This window comes from Amblyomma americanum, chromosome 2 (genome assembly GCF_052857255.1).
Source record: "Amblyomma americanum isolate KBUSLIRL-KWMA chromosome 2, ASM5285725v1, whole genome shotgun sequence".
In the NCBI taxonomy this organism is placed as follows: domain Eukaryota; kingdom Metazoa; phylum Arthropoda; class Arachnida; order Ixodida; family Ixodidae; genus Amblyomma; species Amblyomma americanum.
In genome coordinates, this window is record NC_135498.1 from 32,783,135 (window position 1) to 32,806,384 (window position 23,250).

A 23,250-nucleotide genomic window follows, 5' to 3' on the forward strand; every position below is an offset into this window, starting at 1 on the left:
CCGGTTCCTGTTCGTCATCCTCCACTGTGTTGAGATGGAGGGAGGAGGGGCGGAAGTGTCACTTCTACTCGCGGCCGAATGCGGCCTCTAATGAGCAGTTTGCGCTGCGGTGATTTGTGCGGGCATTCAGCGTGCGCGCCGAGCGTGTTATAGTATGCGGCGCAGCGGACCCGCAAAAGCGACGCAGAAAGAACAAAGCAACAGCTGACTTATGGGCTGCAGTATCCGCAGCTCTACTACAATGGGACCGCGCTGCGGAACCGTGAAGTGTGCAGCTGTTTGTGTGGATATATAGCTTTGTTCATTATTCGTTCGTAGCGTGTCTTTTTTTTCGTTGTGGGTCGGCCATTATTTACACTTCTTGCGGTAGGACCGACCGCTCTTGAGCGATTCCACGTCCCGACTCTGGTATACACGCGTTCCGCTTCATACACGAGACGTGGCTGATTTGTCGCCGAAAAATAGGGATACTCGAAGCTCCCACCCAGACCGACACCGGAACGTGCCGGAGGTGGGCATCGCCTTGGTAGGATCGCGGGAGTTGTCGGCACGCCTGCAGGTCCTAGTCTCCGCCAACGCCCATTGGAACGGAAGGAAGGCTCGCCTACGTTGGCGGGGGCCCGCTTTTCCCCGTCCGACCGTGAGAAACGCGAATTCCCGCGAGATTCGCCGCGGGAGAGAAAGTTCGCCTTTGGAGGTCCCCCCCCCCCCCCCCCTCCCCCCCCCCCCCCCCCGATGTCTATCGGTATTCATGTCCCGTATCGCTTGCGTTCCGTCTCCCCGGCAATGTCTTTAGTTTCTTCTTTTTTTTTTGTTTGGTTCCGGAGCAGCCTTCTCGGTTGTTATTACTGAATTGTTTTCTTTTTTAATTGCTTGGATCAATTTTCTCTTTCCGCCGCATCAGCGTCCATGAATAGATGCGGGCTGCTGAAACACGTTTATGATCGATCCTCCTTCTCGATAATAGGCTCTTCCTCGTTATTTTTTACGATTCCAATCATCACCGTCGTCCCCCGACCTCTGGCAACGTAAAAGTTAAACGATTCCCCTCTTTCCAGTCTCTCTTGCCACGCACTCTCCGGGTTTTTTACACCCGGCGTGTTGGCTCTCTGCCGGTCGGGCATCTTCTCCCTCATCGCTTTTATGGCGCGACTCTGTCGTTTTGGCGCCCGCACGCTGCATGTGTGCTTCCTCCGTGCTTTGCGCACGAACGCATATGCAAGAGAGGAGAAAGAGAAGACGAACGAAAAAAAAGAAAAGAGGAGCAGAAAGAAGAAAACGCGGCCCAGGGTCCGGAACGGCTGGAGCTACTAATGACGTCGTCGCCGCCTCCGCGTCCTCGCCGCCTGCTCGGCCATTTTTTTTTTCCCCCGTCTGTCGGCGGCGAACTTATAAATATCTCGTATTACAGGCGTGACGATGAGAAGGCTCTCCCCCCGTGGACGAGGCGTGAAAAGAGTCCCGCGACGCGGCCGCTGCAGAAATAAAACACGCGACACACAGAAGAAGGGCTGGAAGCGAAGTTAAAGCGAAGGCGGAAATTGCGCCCGCTTTGTACTGAATGGCGGCTGTCGTCTTCTCTGCTTTTATTATTTTTTTTGTTTCGTGTTCTGCTTGGCGGTGAGAAGAGCGATAAAAGGAAGAGGCCGAAGCGAGGTTGCAAACGAGACTGAGGAGGCGAGCTTCAGCGCTGTTTGAGCAGGAGGAAAAGAGCCGCCGAGTTTATTACCCCATTCTCGAATTACGCCGCTTTACTGCGACTCTCGTGTGTGTTCCTAAACCGGTGCGGGTACTTTAATACAGCTCGGAGATGATGTATGCGTATGTTCGATTTGTCTTTTTGTTTTTTTCGCTATACTTGAGCCTGCTTTGATGTTGTGTCTTCCCTCGTGCAGATTCCAGCCGCGTGCTTTCCTTTACGTTTTCTTAGCAGCTGTCACGGGGTGGAGGCAGCGTTTGGATGGTTATAACGAAGAGCTTCTTCGGGAGAAAAATAAATTTAACCCTTTGGATTTTGTTTTCTTATTGATCTTCCTGAATGACGCTATTGATCAAATACTACTGATATATCGTTCCCAATTTTTCCTCATTCAAAGCGCTTTCAACTCGTTGTACGGTTTGTTGTAGTTTGTTTCAAGCTCGTGTCTCGGAGGAGCGGGGTTTTATTTCGAACACGCGCTTACCGTTATTCGGTTCTCTGAGAGGTGGAGCACCTTTCAAGTGTTATCTCGCAGCTATAGCTGAACGAAGGCAAATTCGGCGCCGTCGTTGTGACTGCATATATCAGCAACCGAAAACTGTGACACTATGGGCCTGAAGTCGCATAATCATCTTCACTGTTCAGACCTTTTCACTGTTTACAGCTTGATTGAGCACGCGTACATGTTGATCTGTGCTGCGCATGCGCAGTAGATGCCTTTATAAAATCCGCCAATCAGAACGTTCCTTGCACAGCCCAGGGGAAATATGACCGTGTTCAAAAAGGCAAATGTGAAAATGTCTATATAGCCACCCAACCACCTTGCGAGTTTTGATTGTCGTAGAATCACGTATACAAGCGGTGCGTTTGAGCTTATGTATTTAATGCGCATGTATGTTTGATGTGCTGTGTAAAGATAAGCGATAATAAATTGCAGGGATAGATACCACAAGGATGGCAATAGCGGCGGCTTTGATGGCCGTCGTTAAATGCGAGGCGCGCTTGGCTGCGAATGTGCACGGCCCCGGGGAATCGAGTGACAACGGACGCGTAAAAAAACACGACGAGCCGCATGTTGCGAGTAGCAGCGGTGAAAACAAGAACAAAAAAAAATCGTCGTGCGCTTCATCACTTTAACAGCCGATGGGCGCCCTCACTTTCATGTTCTGGAGTTTCAGGAGGCGCCTTTGTGGCGCGTGCGGAAAACGCCCTCTTTATAATATTTTGCCTTCGTCGCCCCGTGCTTCTTCTCGTTTACTGCGATTTCCCCTTTTCCCGGTATTTCTTCTCTCTCTCTCTCTCTCTCTCTCTCTCTCTCTCTCTCTCTCTCTCTCTCTCTCTCTCTCTCTCTCTCTTCTGTTTCGCATTTCGCTGCCCCGCCAGAGTTTGTTTGTAAACATCGAATTCGGGGCCCTGCCGCAGCAGAGCTGGATACGGCGGCAGTAATTTTATACGACCCCATTTCAGCGATAAAGCAATGAAACCGCGCCGCGTTTCCCCTGCCCCTTCTTGTCTGCCGAGGCCATTGCCTTCTTTTGTTGAAGCCCTTTTTTTTTGTCTTGCGTAGAAGCAAAGCGCTTCGCCGGAAAGATGGGAAAAGAACGCAGCGACTGCCGGTGTAAACTCGGCGCTGCGCAGGCGGAGGAAATTGCTTTCCTCTTCGCCAAAAAGAAATGTGCGCCGCCTCGCTGTTACAAGGCCTGTAACGGCTTGAACGCTGGAGTCGTGCGCACCTCTTGCGCTGCAGAGTAGAGTGGTGTTCCGAAGGAGGATGAGGGAGGGAGGAATTGGGGAGGGGGAGCATAACAACAGGAACATAAGAGGAACTCCGCAAGATGAAGAATGAGCGGCTGCAAAAGGGGGGGCGGGGGGTGGTTGAAGTGAGGCAGGGAAAAGGAAGGGAATAAGAAAATGCAGAAACGGCGATCTGTGCTGCCGGCGGCGGCACGCGAACCGGGCTCAAAGGAGAGAAGCGCGCGGTTTGTTTGCTCGGCTCGTTTTTCACTCACAGCTGTCACGGAAGCTGGGCGTACGCTGTGATCGCGCGCGCGCGCCCCCCGTGTGTGTGTATATGTGTGTGCGTGGTGGATATGCGCCCAGCTAGCGAGAGGCACCTCGGCAGCCGCTTGTACAGTGTAGAAATGAAGCCCGTGTTGTCACACACGCACGCGCGCACAAGCTCTGGCGGGCGGCGCGCGGAGTGCGAGAGGTCGCACCGAGAACAAGACGTGGCCTTTAGTAGCCGGCGTGCGTCTGCGAATGTTAGGCTGGCAGGGGCTGCTGCTTGTTTTTGTTGCTTCTTCCTCCGGCGTCTTTAGCGTGTCGAGCTGTAGCAGTTGTGACCCCCCTCCTTCTCTCCATCCTGGGTTCCTCCGACTCATAAATTCGTCCCGGTGGCAGTAGCACGCCGCAGAGAAGAGGGAACGTGGAACAAGACTGAATTGTGTGTCGGCTGGTGGCGTTGGACTTGTCTGCCTTACCTGCTACGTCTGCGCCGAGTATTTGCAGCGCCTGTGCGCTGCGAAGTTGTTACATTGACTTATTTGTATTTCGTCCTGGAAGCAAAAAAAAAAAAGAAAAGGAGGGGCCGCATTCTCAGAGTCAAATTGACGCGTTCCTGGTACAAAGAAAGGAAGCCTCCCGAGAGTGCTTTCATTATTCATGCCATCTCGCGCAGTCACGACGTTCCGAGCAGCGGCGTTAAGAGACGTTTGCTTGGAACAAAAGGCGATGCTCCGTTATAACGGCGAACTGACGTTTCATTCCGGCATAGTCGAGGACAGCGGCGGGTCCAATTTTATGCGTGCCTTCGACGACTCATCAACGGGTGGGGGTGTACAGGGAGAGGGCGCAGTATGCGGGGGGAATGTTCACTGGAAGGGCTCTGCCTTGTATGTGCGCCGCTGACAACCTGCGCGCCTTACTTCCTGGAATCAAAGGAACGTTCCCGTTCTCTTCCTCGCTTTTGTTTCGCTCACAGCCGCTCGCCTTTATTTTTTTTTTGAGCCACCGTAAATCGTGCCAGCGTTCGTTGACAGACATCACGGGCTGTGTCTGCGCGGCGCTTTCAAGAACTGTGTGTGCGCTCGCTCGCCGGGGTTTGGGTTCCAGGGTACGAGGTTGTCGGGTCTATTGTGTGGCCCGTGTTTCGTGCTCGTTGCAACCGCGCTTGCACAGGCCTCGGCGCCGCCTTCTCTAGTGTCGGAACAGGAATAGTCTCGGATGGCGCGTACGAATTGCGCAGTGTCGTGTCGCTATCGTGTCGACGGCCCTTTTGTAGCGAGCGCGTTTCGCTTTCAGCGCTTGTGCACGTAGGCATAAGGTGAGTACCGGTGCTTTCTTCCAATCTAAACTCACGCTGCTAGGTGTCTCACTTGCGAAAGTGGGGCGAGGAGGAAAAAAAGTGCAACTCTAGTCGAATCTCGTTATATAACGAAGTTGAAGGCGCCCGGCGATTACTTCGTTATAACCGTGGCTTCGTTGTAGCCTGTGTTTACCGAGCTTCCAAGGGGAATCGTCATTCCTTCGTTTTATATCCACTATTTCGTTATAAACCGTTTCTTTATAGCGAAGTTCGACTCTGTGACTCTTTAGAAAATGCTTCCCTGCTGAATTGTCTGATTTCCCCCTCAACGAAGCACTCACCCATTCATCTGACAGTGGTAGCGACAGGCGCCATTGACGCCGCGGGCCACGTCACATCGAAAAGCGGATTGTTTCGGTTTCTAACGTGCGCACAAAGCCGCTTATTTGCGTCGTTTGCGGACGTCGGTGCAGGGGCTCTACGCGCTTACTTTGAAGGCTGATTTGTGGTTGAAGGTAGTGACGTCTCCTGAGGGCGTTCATTTATCTAAACTCCTTCTGTCCTCGAGTACGCGTGTGGGGAGGGTCGCCTTACGCCTTGGATAATTTTCTCTGGGCGCAAGTTCGTGCCATTTATTTCAAACTGCTCGTTGTTGTCGTGTAGCAACTGCTAGCTAGCGACAGGAATCACCTGGTGAGCTTGGTTACCAGTGTGTTACCCGACTAAGATCATGGTGATCGTCACTGCGGTGATGGAAATTTCAGGGAAACTTAGCGTCGCAAGCTCACTTCACGGTTCGTTATCAAGGTCACCTATTTACGACTGTCGCCTTTTTTGCATGCACAATGCAGGGAGCGCGGTGGAAAATATCTTATTTCCGACGACGTGTGTCTGTTCTTTATACGCTTGTGGGCAGACACCGATGAGGCTCTGATCTGTTTCATTTTTTTTTTCTCTCCCGGTTCAGGACGTCTGAATACGTGAACGAAATTGCACTGTGTCGACGCCGAAGTAAACGGGTTGGAGTGGTTGGTATCCGCGAAGAGAGCGAACGACCGGGAGCACTCGACGAAGCAATATGCAGAGCATCGATAGAGAGCAGACGTGAAAAAAAAAATGAAAGAAAAACGCGCGTATAGCCGATGGCATCTATATGCGGGACGGGGGTGCCGGCAGGCAGGTTGGCGGTCGTAATCCCTCTATCTTGTAATGGAGTCAGAAACGGAGGGCCGTAAAAATGCCGCAATCTTTGTTGGGCACGGTTTTTTCCTCTTTCTTGGCGCCGCCTTATCGTCGGCCCTCCCTTTTCTATATTTTATTTCACCGGCGCGTTTATTGCGCAGAGCATTTACGGCGTGCCATCTCCTCCTGTCCCTAGTTTTATTTGCGACATTCTTTTTTGTTTTTCACTTTTTTGACTCGACCGACCACCTACCTCCGTGCGCAGAACTCTTGAAAGGCGCTTCTTTCTCTGCCTGCGAGGCCGTACTTCTCCCATTCTGTTCGCTCGTGTTTCTCTCTGGAAATCCGTCCGGTTCGCTTTTCGCCTTGATTTTTTTTGATGGGCGTTCCTTCGTCCATCTCGGATCCTGGTTCGGTTTGGTTAACGTTAAGGTTGTCTCTATCTCGCGGCAAAACAAGCCCCCCCCCCCCCCCCCCCAAAAAAAAAAGATTGTGTGCAGGCTGCTTCAACAGACCAAAAAAAAAAAAAAAACGGAGAGGAGTCTGATAGTTGAATAAAAAAATATTCTGTCTTAACAAACTACTGTATGTATACGTGCCCTCGATCGAACAGTGCAGGTGTGGCACACCTTTTCGCAATGTCAGCTCGTGGCAACGACTCTATATATACGGCGCGAGTTTTCCCTATGCCGGGCGCATTTTTTTTTTTTTCCACGCGGGCATCTATAGGCTATCTGCGGTGTGGCCTACTTTTATCGTTCATTACGACTGTCGTCCATCCTAACAACTTTCCTGGCAGGTGTGTACCACCGTTGGCGCAGTTGCGCATCAGGAAATGAAACAAACAAAACACTGGCTTTGTACGGCGGCATGTTGTTTATTGGCGTTTCCTTGCACGCAACTATAGAACAAGCGCGCACGTGGCCTCCTCCCCGGGGTGCGCGTGCTCGGCGGCCGTCCGCAACGTGAATGGGGGAAACCCGAGCAGATCCGACGGCAGAAGCGGCTGCTGGAGGACAAGAGAGACGGCGGTTTGCAACGCCACACCGCGGCTTATGTGTGTGCGTGTGTGTGGCGCCTGTGCCGCGTAATCCGATACGCGCGGCGGTGTCGTGTGTTGCGCGGCGGGGGCTCCGACGCCGCTCACACGCCCGCTACTAGTCTTTGCGGCCTGCGTCGCCCCCTTTCCTTTCTCCGAGGCGCGCAGCCTTGCGGCGTGGGAACAGCGAGATGCGAGCCGCAGGTGTGGTCCGCGTGTGGCCGGTTGGCGGCACGCACGCGCGCACGGGGCTGCCGGCTGGGGGTCGCCGAGCCGGTCTTCTCGCATGTTGCGTGCAGCACGTTGGACGCCCGAGTTACTTGGGAAGGAGGCGGCGCGAGCGCTGTTCCACTCTGTGCGGCCTTTGTTTCCAAGCCAAGCGCACGTCCTTTGTCTCGATGAGATAGATGCAAGTCAGCCTTCCGCTATGTCTGGGATTTTCCAGCGCCCGCCGTATACAGACAGGAAAGGGACTGTTGTCGGGGGCCTGTTGGCGGGCATGCCGCTACGCGTTAACTGCTGTTGTAGTGCTGCGCACTGTCGGCGAGGCAGATATTTTGCGCGCCGCGCCCACTGTAATCGATTTGTGACGAGCGTGCGCATGCGACGCTGCCGCGCGCTGTGTTTTGCACCGCGCAAAGGGAAACGACTTGAATTGGCGACGGTTTCCGCGGCGCCCTTGTGGGAAAAGAGCTATGAGTATGCAGGGCTAACAATGCGATAAGTGCGTAGCCTTCGTTTCCTGTACTTAGATTCTTCGGAACTAAGGCATACAAGGCACTCTTTGCCTACTTGAGAGCGACTGGACTGAGTGACAAATTGTGACAGCGTTGTGCGTGTGTGTGTTATACCTTTTTCCCCTTCTCTCTTCCTCCTTTTAGCCCCCTAATCCCTCTTCCCCAGTGCAGGGTAGCCAACCGGAACCCCCTTTCTGGTTAACATCCCTGTCTTTCCCTCCTCCTCTTTATCTATCTATATCCGAAAGTGCGTATTGACCCAAAACCCTGTGAAATCACCGAATAAGTGTCAGCATTAAGTGACACTCATCACTCGAATCGCCGTTCCTTCTCTCCCTCCTCATTCGTTGATCGCTCGCGAAGGACGGTCTTCGGAACGGGTGCTCAGAAGAGTTTCTCGCGTGCCGTTCTCTTTATTGCTACGCGGCGCATGCTCAAATCAGATGTCGAGCAACGCCGTTCGCGCGTGCTCCGCTTATCGAGGAAGTACGACTCATCCATCACCCCCCTCTCTCTCTCCCTCTCTCTGTCGCGTATAGTAACTCGATTTCTTCCGCCGGGCTACACTCTTGGCCTAGCTTAGGCCTATATAAATGCAGGGGCTTCGCCCGCTCCTGGGCATGCGCGTAAAGAGCATTTACGATAAGAAAAACTTAATGGATTCTGGCGCGCGCGCGCGTGTGTGTGTGTCCGCGCGCCCGTAGAGGAGCCACAGAGATATGTATTTACTGGGGCAGCTGAACTCTGCGGGTCTTTCATGTCTGGTGTAGAGATTGCGTCAAATTCGCCGGTTCAAGGTCGCCAGTGTATCCCCCGTCCATTCCTGATTTCCCTTTTTTTTTACTTTTATTTTTGCATGGTCCTATGTTTGGACCTATGCGTCGAGATGCTTCCTTCAAGAGACTAAGCGCTTGTTTGCTTGGTAGGTTTCTTCACCTAGGTAGCGCTAGCACGGAGGCGTAAGCTTGACGCGTTAAAGGCATTCATTTTCTTCGGATGGTTGGTTCTCTGGTCTGTAGTGCTAGAAGAGAGGTAAACTCCAGCGGACGACGTCCGTGATGGCATTGTGGAATTCTGGTTCGTCTAACGTGCAAAATAATTTGCACTGCTGTGGTTTGAAATCGGTGCGTATTGTCCGACAGAAGCGCATCGGAACGATAAAAAAAAAAAATAAAGGGGAGACGCAAGCTCCGCGCTATGTGTGTCACGCGATAGCGTTAATACTTTAATGCCCGTATATGCGGAATTGGTCATTCTCTACTCAACATTCGTAGACCCCTGGGAGTCCTCGTACCCCTACTGGCGCAGTGGTGCATGCAGCGATGCGCCCTGCGGTCGCAGGTGGTGCCACTGGTGGGGGCTTGTGAGACCCGGGCTGCTCTTCCCGAGCGACCTCTCTCGACCAATCTTTGATTTAATGCGCCACCCGGGTTTCTCCTCAGGGAATTTTCCGTGTATACTTCGCTCACGGTCGACGACGGCAACAAGAAACGACTATTAGGCCGGCTTCTCTGCGACACGGCCTTCTTGGGGCTTTCGCGCTAAAAGCGCCGATAATGCACTCCTCGCGCCGGAAACGGAGAAGAAAAAAAGACGGGCACACAGCGCCGCGCGCTCGATGTCATAAGCGCTGTCTGATTGAGCGCTCCTGCAGCGTTGGCCAACGGAGCGGTCGCACATTACGTGGCGCTGCGTAGCGCGTTTCCCTTTGCGGTCGTATGTAAGTACATAGTGTGTGTGTAGAGACGCACGTTCAGCCTGCCCGCTTTCCTGGCTGCTACAAGTTAAGGCCCGCGCGTGTTTTGCTGCTGTTGTCTGTTGTGCCTGACACATACCCGGGGTTGCGCAAGCCTGCGCTCTGGCCTTGCAATTTATCACGCTGCCCGAGCGAAGCAGATTTCCAGCTTCTGCTGAGAGGAGGGGGTGGGGTGGGGAGGGGACGCCCGCTGTGTGCGCAGCGAGGCGAGAAGCTTACATGCGCTTCAATCCCACCCCCTAGCATTGCGCTACCCCCTTTGCAGCACTGGCTGCAGAACATACGGCGGAGGAAGAGGTGTAAAAAAAAAAGAAGGAAAACAGCGGGAGAGCTGTCTCTCAGCAGTCTGTCATGGCTGGCTTGCTGTATGCGGAGGAAATTAAGGGCCCGGTGAGGTAGTAGTAGTAAGTGTTTAATCATAAAAATATTATAAAAAAGGAAGTTAAAAGATTTTTGCTTACCCCGGCATCTGCCATCACTGTGTCGGCGGCACCTGAGCTGGGGCAGCGGAAATAAAGGATAGAAGGCAGTATGAAGAAGAGAAATGAAAGAGGTGAGGGGACAGCAAGAAAGGATGTGAGGTATACCGCGCTTCGCTGCTTCTGCAGGCGCCCGCTTGCGTGTCCTCTTTATCACTGTAAAGGGCTGTGGAGGAAATGCCCCGTGCTGGTGTAGGTCTACATCTCGTTTGCGCCTGCGGCGTATCTGTTTCGTTTCCTTTTTTTATTTTGTTTTCTTCAGCGCTTCTGCGGTCGTGTAATTTGATTCGTTGGCGTGCCGGTCTCCATCACAGGTGAGGGAACGCGCCGCCGGGTGATTGAATTCGCGGGTGCTCTCTTTGGGCCTCGAGCGCTTACGAGGTTGAAATTATTGCTCCATCATCTTTTGATTGATGGTACGCGACGCTGTCTGTTTTGTTCCCGAGGGTCTTGTCGTTAGGTCGAGTGCGCGATACCAGTGGACGGAGCAGATTGAGGCGAAAGCATGCGGGGCTCAGATCCTTTTCGCTTTGCACGCTTTTAAGGTGATATAGCGATGGACGGGCACTTCCTCGTCCTCTTCTCTAGTCCTGATCGCGATCAGAGAAAAACTCTTCTCGAAACTGCCTAATATATCAGACAAGTGAACCTCCGCATCATAATCTGGCGCCGTTGTTTGCTGCAGACATTCCTCCGTTGACATGAGAGGGTGGCACTCACTGCAGTGTTGTTTTCTCTCTTTTTTTTTGCGCCTCATTTTCTTGAAGGAAAGTGTGTTCGCGTGAGTCCGCAGCACTCAGAATGCTAATTCGAGAGCGGAGAGGACTCCGTTATTATCTCGTAGGTTGTGAAGAAAACAGCGGCGTAAAGTGATCCCTCGAGGACAGCACCGTTCCGTTCGTTGCGCGTTTCTCCATCGGCCCGTTACGAAGAGTGGGTCCCCCCGTTCATTAGCCCCCAGGGCGGGACGACGTTGGTGACGACCGCTAACGACGTGTCAGTTGGCGTGTTTAGTGCGTGGCTCTGTTCCGAGCACCGCCCCTCCGCCCCGGGGATGAATACGAGGACCGTCGCCCTCGAAGCGTCCTGCCTGCAGCGCGCCATATTGGAGCTGCAGGTGTGGCATGGCTGTTAATTCTGCTACCGTGCAAGTGCCGCTGATTGGTCTCACTTTTTCCCGGGGTTTTTCTTTTCTCCGTAAGGATTCAGTGCAGTGTTGCCCAAGCTGTGGGCCTAATAAGGAAGGAGCTGTCTGCGCACTCTATCGACTGTTTCTTTTTCTCTTTTTTTTTTTGCGAAGAGGCCGAATGCGGCCGCCGCGTTTGACGTTTAATAGTGCCGTGGGAAGTGCACATGCCGTTCGGGGTGCACCTGCCCGTAGTGCCGCAGGCAGTTGAGGTCCCCCGCGAGGCCTCTCTCTCTCAGTCCCAAGACCACCTGCCTCGAGTGTCGTGAAAAGGCGGCGGCGAACGTTTCTTTTTTCCCTTGTCGCTCTCCTCATCTGTCGGCCCCGACATGCTCCGCTGCGCCGCGCGTATTTTAAACGCGGGGCGGCAGTGTGTAGCGCGACAACTGGCGCGCCTTTGTCGGCTCTCTGCGTCGTCCCGCTGCGGAGGAGAGAGGAGCGCGAAAGAACGAGCTGCCCCTCCGAGGCCTTTGCATGCATGCCCGATCGCTCTTTGTAACCTCGCGGATAAGCGTTCGGAGCGAAGCTTCCGCGACGCGTGCCTCGCATGACAGAGGCGGCGCTGCCGGCGTGCCGGTTTTTCTCTCGTTCTTTTTTCTTTTTCGGGTTAGGTCCTGTTCGTGCCGTCACTCTATGTCTCCCCCTTTCTCTCTCTCTCTGCCGGTGTCCCGTGTCTGCTTTCCCTCGGCGGTCAGGCAAGGAACGAAAGGCTTTGCTTATCTCTCGCCGGCGGCGCGACCCGAGAGTAAATTACGATCGCGGCTCGCCTCTCCGGTGGCGTCCTCCCAATCGGGCATGTTGCTCACGCGGTCGCATCGCGGACATCCATTTTGGCGCCTCGTCTCGGCTTCCTAATGCGCTCCCCGCGCACGCACAAGCAGCTACACCACCCCTCCTCCTCCTCCCACTCGTGTGTTGGGAGAGAGGGCCCAGTCCGACGCGTTTCCTATTCGCTTGCGCTCATCGTCGTCTTGGTTGGTCCGTACGTAGGATGTATGCCCTTCCCTTCTCGATCTGTCGGGACCGCCAAGGTCGATCGGCCTGTGTGTCGACCGGCACGGGGCCCGTCTTCGCCGATGCTTGCTTACTGTGGAGGAGACGTCGCTGCCTCTTCCCACGCGCAGATATCGCGTCTCGCAGCCCACTCGGCCGCCGACGGACGGAATGCGCGCGTCGTCCCCGCATTCTGGGCACGCTCCCTCGCTCTAGTGCCGCCGCTGCTTATTAAACGCCGCTGTGTCGTTTGTAGTTGAGATACGCAGAGTGTTCTTCTCTTTTCTTTTTCTTCTCGTAACTTTTCTTTTTTGTTGCTCCTCTCTCTCTCTCTCTCTGATCTCCATCGCGGTCGCCCTGTCTCTGCGGCGGCTGCAATAACATCGAGGCTCACGTTCCAGTCGCGCCCTCGTCGGCTGCTCTGTTGCAATTTATAGAACCCCCGCTGCCCAGTGAAGGGGGTCCGCGACTGCTGCGGGGCGATGCATCGTAAAAGGGCGCGACTTAGTTGGTGGTACCTGATACCGGCCGCGTGGAGTGTTGTTTGCTCTGGGATTCCGCGCGCTCTTGTCTTTATCAGTCCGCCACTTCTTGCTCTGTGACACCCACTCCGCGTCCTGCTTCTACGCTGTTTTCTTGATTTTTTTTGTACATTCTCGGCGCTCCCCGCTTGTCGAGCGTATGACTCAGAGTGGATGCGGTTACGCCAGCGGATGTCGCTTTCTTTGCTACTTCTCTGATGCTGTATTGAAGTTAGAGGGGTTGGGGGGGGGGGGGGGGGGGGGTGTTGCACATCAGTCCCAAGATATCTGCGAGTAAAATCCCTCGAGTTTCGCCCCATTGCGCGTATTTGCACGGAGAAAGGTGGTGGTCCGGGGTGTTTTTTACACGACGCCGCGGCCTGAAACAAAGCGCTATACTTGGCTGCAATGCCTCGTCTATGTTGTGATGAGCCGGAAAGCACTGAGCGGGTACTCCGTCGCTGTAATTTTTTTTATCGGCGTAACAAGGTCAGTGAGAGATTATTGTGTTTCGACTCCGACGCCTGGACCTCGGACCGCTCTATATATTGCGCGCGCTTTGCATGCCACGGACTGCCGACTGTAGACATGTCCCAGGGACGACGCTGCATAAGCTCTTTCTCGGCCGTTCTTGCTTGGAACGCTACAGGTCGTCGTCGCGAGGTGAGAGGATACGATCGCATCCACGCGCATTTTCGGTGGAGATTATTTCCCCCTAACGCCTTCTCATTTCGTACCTCTGCTCTCTCTCTCTCTCTCTCTGAAGAAAGTGCTGTGGCTTGAATTGTTGCTATAGTCCCATGCAATTCAAGAAGGAAGCGGATTTTCTCCGATAAAGGCATGCCAGTGCCGTCAGTGCAGGGAGCGGTGTGACGATGCATGTAGGAGAGTGTCCCTGACCACGAGGGCAGAGGACTATAACCGCTTTGATCTGCCACTCCCTTCATTCTCACGCCGACGCCATTGGCTGGAAGGGGGTGCTTTGGCGGGGAAAAGCCGCCTCGTTCTTGAGTTGTTCAATAGTGGTTAAAAACCCTGTCCTCGAGTGTTGTGTTGCCCTGCGTATCTTGCAGGGTACTTGCTGGCGTTCGACCCACATGGGTTGTCTAAGCGGCTTGTCGCCGTGGGAAAGTGTTTCCTTTATAAATCCGGTCATACATATAACCCGCTGGTGTATATAGCTCCCTTCGTGATGTCATATCGCAATGTGTCACCCTTTTCAGAGTTATTGTTGCCATGCAGTGTTGTCGGCGTCCAATATTTTCAATTTTTCCGCTTGGTCGCTGTTTCATGGAGGCGAAATGATCGAAGCCCTTGTACTTTGCGATTTCAGTGCGCGTCGAATAACCCCTGGTGGTCGAAATTATCCGGAGCCCTCCGCTTCGGCGTCCCTCTTAGCGCGGGTAGCCTTGGTACCCCGTAAACGTAAACATAACTTTCCCATTTTTCCTCGTCATCCCACTTACTTACACCGTGCCACATGTGTTGCGATTTTCGCAGCGAACGCAATGCAGCCATTGTACGCTAGGCGATTACGGGTTCTAATCCGAGGCACCCTCAGCAGCGTGTAGGGTACGCGAGCTGATCTGCGTAAACTCGCGCCCTGTCTGTCAAGCCAAACTCCTTCCGTGTGCACACACCTTGAATGTTTTTCTCTTTTTATTCTAGGGAGTGGCGTGTCATTCTGGCAGCACTCGCAGCAAAAGCTATGTCCAACATACCGTTTCGCATCATTCAGACACGGTACATACATGAAGACAAAAAATACAGCTGCAGCAATCGGTGTCCATTTACAGCGTCTAATGTTGCTGTAGAGAATACGAGCGCAGTGCTGGAATATATGGGCCAGGGTTCCATCGCTCTTTCCTGAGAGCCTGAGTAGTCCGCCCCCCCCCCCCCCCCTCCCCCCCGCTTCTTTTTATGCTCTAGACTATAGCCTGGCCCCCACATGACGCACCCCTCGCTTGCATAATCGACCGTGTGTACCCACGAGAAGTTATGACGAAAAAGAAAAAAAGCGACGCCGCTCGGCTCTTTTACGGCCAGCGTGCCTATCGCCAGGGTTAAAGGGACAGCGGGTTTCGAAGGAGACGCGTAGCACACAATAGCGGCGAACGATCGGCGGCCAACCACCGAATGGGTCGAAACACATCGGCTTGTGCTACGCCTCACTTCCCGCTGCGCAAGCTTACTTACCCCCGTCTCGTCCCCCGAGCGTCGAGCTTTGCTGCGCGTGGCGTCGTTATCTCCTTTGTTGCCCCTAATGCAACTGCGGCTTTCGCCCCGGTGTGCGCCTGCAGATGTCTCTCTCGCGTGCTCGTCGGCGATTCTCGCCGACGTTGTTCGCAGCGCCTTCCTTTTGTCCTTTTTCCTTCTTCTTCGTCTTTAATCTGTCGTCATGTAGCTTGCATGGCATGCACTCTCGCTGTTTTTGCAAGTAACGACCCGTGCATGGGCTTGCTTCTGGGCGGTACAGAGGAGAGCGGCAGGTAAAAAGAAATAAAGAAAGGCAAGCAAAGCGCGCGGGGCCTCTTATGCCATTAAAATAATCGCTCTGCGTGCTTCGCCGCAGTTAAGTGCGGGAAAGAAAGTAGCCGGCCAGAAGAAGACGTATAAAGGACAAGCGAAAAGAGGCGGTGGTTGGAGGCAAGGGGGGAAGGGGGAGGGGGGGATAAGAAATTGCGCGTGTAACGAGCGATTTGATCTCGGCTGTCGTCGGTATGTAAATGATCCCTCGGCGCCTGCGTGGCCTCGTTCAGCGCTCTGGTGTTCCTTCGTCTCTCCCCCCTCTCTCTCACTCTCCTGCGTGGGCCCTGCCTTCCATTCGTTTCGCATTTACCTCCGTATCTTTATTTTTTCTTTTCATCCCGTCCCGGTATTCGGTTCCCTTGACTGATTCTCCACGCCGCCGCGTACGCATTTTAACGTGCCCGGAATTATTGTTATCGTCGCCGGAGGCGATTCCTTAATGCGATTTCGACTCCCCCATCCCTTTCCGGGGGAGAGAAGAACGTGTACTTGGCCTAGGAAATCGCGGCAGCGATAGCGAAGACCTCTTTTCGTTTTTATTTGTTTTTTCCCCTGTCTTCGATTTCGCTGGGGGCTATTTGTTGCTTGCTGGGAGAGAATAAAAAGCCCGGAAAAATAACCAAAAAAAAAGAGAAAGGGTGAAACCGAGGCCTTGCGCTCCGCTTGATTTCCATAATTGATTGCCTCCTATAAGGCTTTTTGTCCGCTATTATTCCTAAGTTTTATCGCAGTCTAGCGGAGCAAAGAAAAGAGGAGTAGAAAAAAAAAAAGCCTCACAGCGTACAGTAGCTCCCGTGTTTGAGGCTCGCAAGAGATCAGCTGTAGCGATCTGTTTACCGGCGGCCACAATGTGTCTGATCGATCGTGCGTGTGTGTGTGAAGGGAGGGGCGTCTATCATCTCCACTCGACGTGCTTCTTGGCATTACACGTGCGCTTGTGATCGATGCGGGTTCTTTTGTCGGCCTCCCCCACTTCCTCCTCTGCGTCGATGATAGAATACGCGTCTAGCTCGCAGGGCGCCTGCTATTATAGTATAACGGTGCATAGCACAGCGCGAGCCTTGACACGTTAGTTCTGCGTTCAGCCTTGCTGCGGATGCTTCCACCGAGCCTGTGCTTGTCAACGTTGTGTGCAGCAGGAACGAGAGCACTGGCCCGCTTTGTTTTCGTTTCTGTAGTGCGGCCCGATTCGCTCCGCACCTGTGGCGACGTTTTGCTGGCGGCCTTACAGAGAGCGGGCCTCTGTGCGCGCAACATGTGCGCCTTTTATTTATTTCCCCTTTTCGCGAGGATAAAGCGTCGACCAAATCCGAGTTCGTTTTAAAACCGTCCGCGGTTGAAAACAGCCAGATTGTCCTGGGAGCGAACATGAAACAACAACAAAAAATGTGTATGGGGAAGGGGGGGGGGTAAATATGTTAAAGCCACTAACCATTGTTTTCTATATGCCGTGTCGTCGTCGTCGTTTCCTCTTTTTTTTTCTTCTTTTTGTAACATTTTTTTCTTTCTCCGTAGGCATCCTGGCTTTATGCCACGCGCCTTACTGTTGACGCGCGAGTTGCGAAATGTGCAAGGCGACCGCCGAGGTCACCCGTCCTGTGTCGCAACGGGCGACGCTTTTGAAATGCGACTTTTTATGTATGTAAAAAAAACGTGGCGAAGCGACCGTGTACCGCGTCGGTTGCGAGTAATCCCGAGGTGTCGCGTGAATATATGTATGCATGTAGTATACTGCCGCTGTTTGGGCGAGAGCCTTCAAGAAGAGTGGACTGCTCGGGTCCGGCATTCCATTTTCTCTTCCTTTTGTTTATTTTTCTTCTGTCTCCGCTTTGTGCTCGACATGCGTGTGCGTTTGCGCCCGTGGCATAGCGCCGCTATGAAAATAATATTATAAGGACAACCAATGCATGCGTCGCTGCACCTGCTGTGTTGAAATGAAATGGGGCACATTAATCCCACCCCCCCCCCCCTTTTTTTCTGCGTTGTGGAGCGGTCATGAAAATCTACACCGTTTGCGCCATTCGGTCCCCCCCCCCCCCTGTGTGTGTGTGTGTGTGTGTGTGTGTGTGTGTGTGTGTGTGTGTGTGTGTGTGTGTGTGTGTGTCGTGCCTTGCTGCACAGCCTGTCGCAGCCTGCGCTGTAGCTGCTGCTCTTCTTTTGATCTTGTTTTTTTTTTGCCTCTTTTATTTCTTATTGTTTATCCCCTTTCCTTTTTTTTTTTGCTTCCGCCGACAAGCGATAACAACCTGCCGCTTTGCTTTGGTTGAACATGGGAGGCAGCCCGAGTGGATCCGAGCAACCGGCGCCCGGGGTTCGCCACTTGCATTTCCTTGCGCGTCTGCCGGATAAGGACGCCAGCTGGGACCGAGTTTTAACGGGTTACGCTGACAGCCACGTCGCCGAGCTGAATTACGATCTCTCTCTCTCTCTCTCTCTGGACTGCCGACGTCTGTCGGGTAATGTCTGCCGGGGGCATGACGCAGACGGCACACAAGTCGCCTAGGCAGTGATGTGGCAGTTGCAATAACAACCATAGCTTTCGCTGCTTCGTTAAAGAAAAAAAAAATCTGAGGAATTGCTGCCGACCGTCGTCGAAGAAAGGGCCCTATATGGAATCAATTCCATCTTCCGTTTTTTGCTCCCTTCTATGCACGCTTCAACGATACCACGCCGCAAGTGAGTGTGATTGTGCTATCGCGTACTTTTTTTGCGCGCCGACGAAGCTGTAAGTGGGTTGCTTCTGTCCGTGAATTATATCGACCCATTTGCGCGCAGCAAAACCGCGAGTTCCACATTAGTAGTGCGGAGCTCGCCTCTGTGAACTCCGAAAGGGAGCAGCTGTACTTATTTTGCTGTGCAGTCGTTTAGGCGTCGCCCCACTGTGAATTGGCACGCTTTTGTTCGAGTTGTGATGATCGGTTGGATTGCGGCAGTTTACTGAGTTTTTTTTTTTTGCCTGTGTGTGTAGGCGCCTTGGCTTCAAGTTTAAAACATCGAATTTCCTCACTCGTTTCATGGTTAGTTCGGTATGTGTAATGCTTACTACACCGATACCGTCTGTGAGTGTGTGTATGCACAGAGCTAGGTAACTTCCAGTATACCGGGGAACCGAGTTCCCACCTCGGAATCGCGTTTCGCTGGAGATTTCTCTGCCGTGCTTTAATGCCGACGCGCTATCTTATCGGTGTCGGACTCCCGCGGGGAAAAAGTGTGCAGCCTTCGAAAGACGTGGTGTGCTCCTCTGAAGTGTGTGTTTTTCGCTGGCATATCTTGCGGTTACAGTCTCAACCGCCTTGTCTCTGCTGTTAGATATGTGGCCTCCCAATTGCGTTATCACCGCTGAATCTTCCCAGAGGCACAGACGGGTGCCACGCGCCGTAGATGTTTTACGGCGTAACGTTGTTTGGGGAAGCTGCAGTTGCAGGAGCGACGGAATTTCGTTTGGAATTTTTTTCCAACAAAATTCCAAATTTTCAGCCTTCTTGTTTCTCTCTTAATTCTGTCATTGCGGTTTTGCCTATGTACGCCGAATGTTTAGCGTTTCTCATGCATATTTTTCGCTAATTTTCTCCCGTCAACTGCGAGCTTGACGGCATTTAGCAGTGGCATTTGATGGGTATTTCATTGCCAATGCTACTTTCGTTGGTTTCGGTGCGAAAATAAAAAGGGGAGAAAAGTTATTTGTTATCACATGCGGACACACAGTGCTGCACAGGCTGATGAGAGGTCGCTGGACGTGTCCTTCATTGCACCAATCCGGAAAGATTCGGTATGAATAATTTTTTTATATGTAGACACACCAGCCACCTGCCATGGAAAAAAAAAACGCACCAAGGCACAAACAAGTTGACGTTTTTCTGTTGTTGTTTTTTTTGCGCCAAGCCAAGCCTGTGGTTTCACTTGACGGACGTTTCAGAAGTGCCGCGTTAAACAGGCTGGACTCGATATAGTGAACTGACTACGAGAAAAGACGATTGATTGTAGTGTCGCCGTTACAACGACGCTTTATGGCCCGTGGCTTATGCCTTTGGGCGGATTAAAGCTGAGCCCCGTGGATAAGTGAGGATTTTTAACGGTATGCCTACGTATATATATTCGCACTCAGATGCTTTTTCGGCCGTACCCAGTGAGATTGGCGCGCTCTTGGTTACGGTTGTTGTGCGTTTCTGGAATGTTTGGATTACTTTCTTATCTCCCTTTCTTTTGCCCCCTTTCAGGCGTCCGACGCAGGATCTGATCTCTTCTCTGTACCAGCTCATCACCCAAGTGAGTTTTCTCTCCCTTGCAGTCGGTGTCTGGCAGCCCTAAGCTTTGGAAGGGTGGGGAAAAGAGAGAGATGTGGGGCGCTGAAAGTTCAAAACGAGCCACGCGGCTTCTCGCTGGGCTGCATGTATTAAAAAAAAAAAGAAAGCTGTACAGCCAACTACTCCCAGTGGAAATAGCACTGCTAACCCTTGTGGTTAGGCGTACGTATCTCAAGTGGGGTAGTTTGTGTGCGCTGGTTTCGGGGCTTGTTGCTTGGCGGGGAAAAAAAGTCCAAAAAAGTAGAACACCTGCGAGAGTCTTATCTCGGCGCGCACACGATCTTTCAAATGCCGCCTGGTTTGTCGGTGCTGCCTCCCTGCAGGTGGCAATCGAGCGGGCTTCCGCAGCTTGCGGTTGTTGCATGCATATTGATAAGGGGCCTCTATGCCGCTTCGCTGCCTGGAACGTCAGGTGTGTAGCGGTAGATGCGCGGCGCTATCTCGGCTTTCTTTCCAGCGGGTGGAAAACTGCGCGCCCTTATCGCCGCTTATTTGTCACGCGGCGTTCTCGGCACGTAGTTGAGTTACGACAGCGTGTGATTAGAATACGACGGCCTGCGGGCCGCGAAAGACGGCGAATTCGTCCTCAGTCCCACCGTTTGTTACCCAGTGAACCTTATCGTCGAGCCACGTGTCGGAGGTTGTAAAAAGCTCGGCTATAACAACGAGCTGAGGCCGCTCCACTCGTAACTTTTTTCCAGCGGCCGACGTCACGGCGCGTTTCCGGGGATATGAGCGCCACTCAGAGGGTGTGTTTTTTTGCTTGCAACTCCCCCCCTCCCCCACCCACTTACTTACCCACCTACCTTTCGCACGCACGTGAAGCTCCCACTTCAGTAGATACGACCATTGGTGAGAGCATTCAGGCATATGGCCATTACAGGGGACTTGACTGCCCGGATTTAAAAATATCTGGCATGCTACTCTGCGCGGGAAGGGAATTGTGGAGATAAAAGCGGAAGGAGAGCGATGCGGTAAAGGTAACATGAAACAAATCAAAAGGGGAGAAGATAAAATGCGGCCATTAAATGCGCACTAAGGTGCACCGGCGAGTAATGGTGTTACATACGAAATGAAGTGCATAGTCCGCCAAATGGCCTAACAAAGTTCACTGCGTGAAGAATGCACGTGGGTAACATGCGAGGTGAAATTAGTGCTCGTCAAGATGTCCAGTGTCCTTTAAATACGCACACAAAAAGTTCATTGCACGCCTCTGTTGCCTAGGGCAGGCCTAGGGACGTAAAACACTGTCTATTGTTGACGCACTGGGGAGAGCTTTTTCACGCACTGTTCATAGTACGCAAGCTCATCAGCATACGCCGGGCACTCGGGCACGATATGTTCTCTAAGGAGCCCTTGTGCTGTGCGGTGTCAGTCCACGTCAGTCCATAAGGGAAGATGTAAAGGAGGGAGTGAAAGAAGAAAGAGGTGCTGTAGTGGAGGGCTCTGGAATAATTTCTACCACGTGGGGGATCTTTAACGTGCACTGACATCGCACCGCAAATGGCCCCTTAGCGTTTCGCCTCCGTACCCCGCCGCGGTGGCTCAGTGGTTGGGGCGCTCGGCTACTGATCCGGAGTTGCCGGGTTCGAACCCGACCGCAGCGGCTGCGTTCTTATGGAGGCAAAACGCTAAGGCGCCCGTGTGCTGTGCGATGTCAGTGCACGTTAAAGATCCCCAGGTGGTCGAAATTATTCCGAAGCCCTCCACTACGGCACCTCTTCCTTCTTTTCTGTTTTCACTCCCTCCTTTATCCCTTCCCTTACGGCACGGTTCAGGTGTCCGCCGATATGTGAGACAGATACTGCACCATTTCCTTTCCCCAAAAAACCAACCAATTTTTTTTTTTGCACAGTTTCGATGGAGCCACGAGCATACTCGGAGTAGTGTATTCACAGACACTGTGCAGCCGCTGTGCCTGCGGCAGCTGTTTGTAGCGCAGGGGAAGACGTCCGCATGCACTGCAAGGGGGGGGGGGGGGGGGGGGGGGGGAGCGTCAGTTGTCTGGGGGCACGCCGCCGCTTCTCCACCCTTTTCCGCCGTTCTGTGTAATTGGGCGTTATTTTTTCCACCTTAATTCCTGGGCGCCGCGTTCGTGCGGCGTCCAGCACAGGGACGATGTGCCTCCTTTTACGAGCTCGTAAAACAAAGAGGCGGAGTATGAGGGGCAGTTCGTGTCCCACTCTCGCTCGCTTTCCCCCCGCGGTTCCCCCATCCGAATAATTTCGTGCAGCACTGCAGCCGCGCTTCTTCGAGGGATGCAAGTGTAGTGTACAAATAGCTCAGCCCTCACGGTGGTCGCTTCTCGAGTCGGCGCTGAACTCAGCTGAGCTCGAGTAATCGTCGGAGGAGGAGCTAAGTAAAGTTGGTCGAGAGGCCGCTTCGAAGTGTAGATGTTTGTTGGACGATGCGTGTGTGTGGGAAGCCAAAGCTCGGCGGCAGTGGCGGTTGAATGCGCTGCCCCGTTCCCGTTTTGTCGCTCGGAATGCTGCACACTTACGGCAGTGTAGCAAGACTTGCGCAGTCAGCGCTGTGGGTGAGGTGGTGGCATTAGGACGAGGGGGACGCATCGTTGCGTGTCTGGGCCGTATTAGGAAGATGGCTTCTTCGGGGTGGCCGTGGGGGAAGAGGGTGGGACGTAGGCGCCGCCGGTTAGTGTGCGGAGGGGATGCCGGCGGCACTTGGCTCGTAAATGGGTCGTTACCGCGGGCGTCCCCGGCGCGATACACGGGATAAAAAGGGACCGCGCGGCGCGTTACGACGACGATCAAAATGGCTCCCGGCGCGTTGTCGCTTTCTGCGGGTGCCGCGCGCTTGTTCCCTTTTTTTTTTGTCTCGGTTACCGTTTCTTTATTTTTATCCGCAGCGGATTCAAATGCGCCTCTTGGCTCCGTTAGTTGAAGCGGTCGTCTCTGACCAGTGCGAAACGTGAGTTCGCATGGTGGTGTGTCGTTCGACGCGCCATCTACGAAGAGAGGGCGTTACCACGAATGCGCCAAAACGCTGCGGCGTCACTTGCCCATAGACCCGTCGCGGCGACTCAGTGGTTAGCGCGCTCGGCTACTGATCCGGAGTTGCCGGGTTCGAACCCGGGTTCTGTTTTTATGGAGGCAAAACGCTAAGGCGCCCGTGTGCTGTGCGGTGTCAGTGCACGTTAAATAAAGAACCCCGGGTGGTCGAAATTATTCGGGAGACCTCCACTACGGCACCTCCCTCTTCCTTTATCCCTTCGCTTACGGCGCGGCTCAGGTGCCCAACGATATATGAGACAGATATTGCCCCATTTCCTTTCCCAAAAAACCAATTATTATTATTATTGCCCATAGCGCACGTGACGGGGGCGGTGGTGGTAATTACACGTCCTGCGGAGACAGTAGTAGTTAATGCAAGGGCTGCTCGTGGGCTGGCTGTTCTCTCATTGGCAGACAATCGCGGGGCGGAAGTGTTGCCTGCGGTGACCGGCTTGGCGGATGGGCGTGCGTTTCGGGCCACCCTGCATGCGTCTGGGGCCCTAGCGGCGC

At 53.4% G+C, this 23,250-nt stretch overlaps 1 protein-coding gene across 3 annotated transcripts in view; it reads left to right on the plus strand.

Annotated features, from left to right (window-relative positions):
* The window catches only part of LOC144120935 (uncharacterized), a 195,343-nt gene that overhangs the window by 141,833 nt on the left and 30,260 nt on the right, over positions 1-23,250 (plus strand). For all 3 annotated transcript variants that reach the window (XM_077653756.1, XM_077653758.1, XM_077653757.1), the window contains exon 5: positions 19,643-19,691. In XM_077653756.1, the coding sequence (XP_077509882.1) occupies positions 19,643-19,691 (49 nt within the window). The remainder of the gene's footprint in view (positions 1-19,642; positions 19,692-23,250) is intronic.